At 50.5% G+C, this 2968-nt stretch overlaps 1 protein-coding gene across 1 annotated transcript; it reads left to right on the plus strand.

The window, feature by feature from the left end:
* Window positions 1-714: 714 nt before the first annotated feature.
* On the plus strand, window positions 715-2711 carry LOC103376336 (tau-tubulin kinase 1-like; the record flags this gene model as incomplete). Its single annotated transcript, XM_008306710.1, has 2 exons — window positions 715-2171; window positions 2283-2711. Coding segments are annotated over 2 exons (1869 nt in total), but the record flags the coding sequence as incomplete, so codon positions are not given.
* Between the last annotated feature and the right edge of the window lie 257 nt (window positions 2712-2968).

Consider the following 2968-nt stretch of genomic DNA (forward strand, 5'->3'; position numbering starts at 1 on the left):
GGCTGTATGGTGCTAAAACAGTAACTTTACTCTTTGTTGTGGTCTTGATGTGACTAAAATCACTGTTGTTTCCCCAAAAAACCTGTTGATCACGTGGAACATAGGAAAGTAATAAAAGGTAAATGACCAAATAGGTCTCAGCGCTAAGCTAGCAGGCAGCTAGCAGCTGCTTAGAGCGTTACTCTAACAAGTGTGTGGTTTCTGACATCACACAATGTTGTACATCAGCCTACAACATACTGGTAGATGAATACAAACTGGGTTTTTTGGGGTGTTTTCATTCTCAGTGCAGTGGGACTATTTTTGGATTATATTAGAGTTAATAAACGGATTTCCTCCCATCATGCTGATTTAAAGCTCCTCTTCAAAGTTATTCGAGGGTTTACATCAGTCAGCTGGGACCACACGGGACCTTTAACGAACAAAACCTGTTTATTTATATTGAGTCTCAAAAACACTGGAGTTAAGTTGTGCTGCGGTACTGTGCGTGTGATGGGCCGCCTGTGCAGCAGGTTTTTAATTCCACCACTTACATGGTTTCATCGCTTGAATGTTTTTTATATTGTTGGAGTTGAAATGGATGCTAAGCTTTGTGTTCATGTCCAAGGTCAAGAAGCTTCGTCAGTGACCCTCTTCCATGATGTTTCTGTACAGCTGCATGCAGTCTTGCTTGAAGTTGACTCCAAATTAAAAGTGTTTTTGCGTTTTTTCCAGGTGTTGTCGCCCACAGAGCAGAGCACCCCATCGCCGCTCTCTCCAGACTATCGAACGAAGGGCCAGGCACATGAGAAGGAGCATTTTCACATCCTTCCTCAGCTGCAGGCCAAGAGGGCGGACTTCCTCACTGTCATGCTGACCGGCACCTTGCCTCAGCGCCGCAGCTTTGCAACGCCAGAAGAAGAAGTCCCTGAGCCTCCAGGGCCAAAGGATGATGACGTTACAAAGAGTGAGTCCAACAGTGAGGCCAGTCAGAAGAGCACTGAACGTAGCCAGGACGCTGCACCTTCCACACTCATGGCTGAGGACCAGAGGGGGCAGAGGGAGCACGCCTCAGCTGCTGATGCAGACCCTGACCTGGAGGACGCATCTAAAACCCTCGTCCTGTTCTCACCGGGAGACACTCGCAAGTCTCCTTCTGGTGCTGATCATGTTCTAGAGGGTGAGTTAGCCACACCATCTGCTCTGACGTCCCGTAATGACCGCCTGCTGGGCGCAGAGGTGATTCAGACTGAACCCTCCGAGACTGGCCGTTTGTCCCCAGCTCTCAGGTCAGATCTGAGGCCTTCCACTCCCATCGCTCCTGCATCACCTCCCTTCACCAAAGTGGAGCGCACTTTCATTCATATTGCAGAGACATCACACCTCAATGTCATGTCTTCCAATGGTCACTCTGCCAAGGAGAGTGACCGGGAAGTGTCTGCCATCATGAAAGAATCAGTTCTAGAGGTTGATAGCCAGGAGCAGGAAGGAGCCCCCGTATCAGAGGAGACTCCACTGGAGCCTGTACCAGACCAAAATGTACCAGCTGACAAACATCCCAAAACTGAGAATGGTCCGTCAACTGTCCTGGCACAGTCTTTGGAGCCTGTCCCAGAAGCAATGTTGCTACTGAATGAACATAAAGATGTGTCACAAGAACCTAAGAAACAGCTATTATCCAGTGAAGAAGCTGCCAAGCTTCAGATAGTCGAATCAGACAATGCTGCCATTAAACCCAGAATCCGAAGCCGCATCCCAGTGCTCATCTCTGAAGAGGACTCAGGCTCAGAGCAGTCCTCCTCCCTCTCAGCTCGGGCTCGGCTTCAGCAACGGGCCAGACAGCTGGACTTGGCCCGTCTGCTGGTCCAGAAGCAACAGGGTCGATGGATGAGGAGGAGGATGCTGTCTGGGACATCATCATCATTGTCTTCTGGGGATGATGAGCGTCGCAGGGCTTCTGAAACTTTGTCCACCACTGGCTCAGAGGAGGACACGCATACCTCAGATGAGTCCAGGAGGAGCTCCCGTCTCAAACCAACTGATGAGCAAGGCTCCCAGGAGAGCAGGAGCAAGATCCCCAGGCCCGTCACCCCCATAAAGAGGCCCTCAGGAGGGTTTGCTACCGCTGCGCCTTCTCCACTCTCCTTGCCAGATTCTAGCTCTACCAAAGGAGCGTCATCCTTTAATAACGGGTATGATTCAGTTTCGACCTTTGAGCGTACAAAGAATTTAACTTTAAAGCTGTTTGATTGAACACTTTTGCTTAAAGAAATAACACCTTTGCTGTATTCTTGTGTCCACAGGAACCAGAAAATTGGTCTAAGCACTCTCAGCACCCAGCGGAAATCCAAGCCTGTCTCATCCAGAGCCTCGTCCTCATGTCCCCGTGCCTCGACTGTTCCTGCCCCGTCTGGAAGCCCTCGAATGCCCCTACGAGTCTTGTTTGGAACCCGACGCAGCCTTAGCTCCACCCACTGCAGGACTGACAGTCCCTCCCCTCAGAGAGTATGCCCATCCAGGCAGCCCCTCTCGGTTCGAGCCCCAACTGTCCCCATGCTACCACCTAGGACTACAACAACCATGCGGCGCAGCGCCTCACAGGAAGCCACTGTGCAGTCCTCCTCTGCCACCACGCCAACCAGAACCAGGCCAAAGGCAGCTGGCACAGCTAAGGGGAAACTGAATGCCAGGGAGAAGGCAGTGCCCGCTAGATAATACAAAGAGACTCACGTCTGAGACATGTTTGTGTATAATCAGTCTTCGGACACGCTACGCCTCAAAGGTTTTCACCTGATTCCATTATAGGCTGTGATGTTACCATGACCTCCTTCAATTCATTTAACGTATACAGACATCTTGTTTTTTCCAAGGACAGCTGACTGAACTGTCTTCATGGGCTTCCAGTAATCTTGACTGACTGTTGTACAGGAGCATTGCTGCCACGGTGCTATGGATACGTCTGCTGCTCCCTGGTCAATTCCTGGTTTCA

Source organism: Stegastes partitus, unplaced genomic scaffold (genome assembly GCF_000690725.1).
Source record: "Stegastes partitus isolate 25-593 unplaced genomic scaffold, Stegastes_partitus-1.0.2 Scaffold3898, whole genome shotgun sequence".
Lineage (NCBI taxonomy): Eukaryota > Metazoa > Chordata > Actinopteri > Pomacentridae > Stegastes > Stegastes partitus.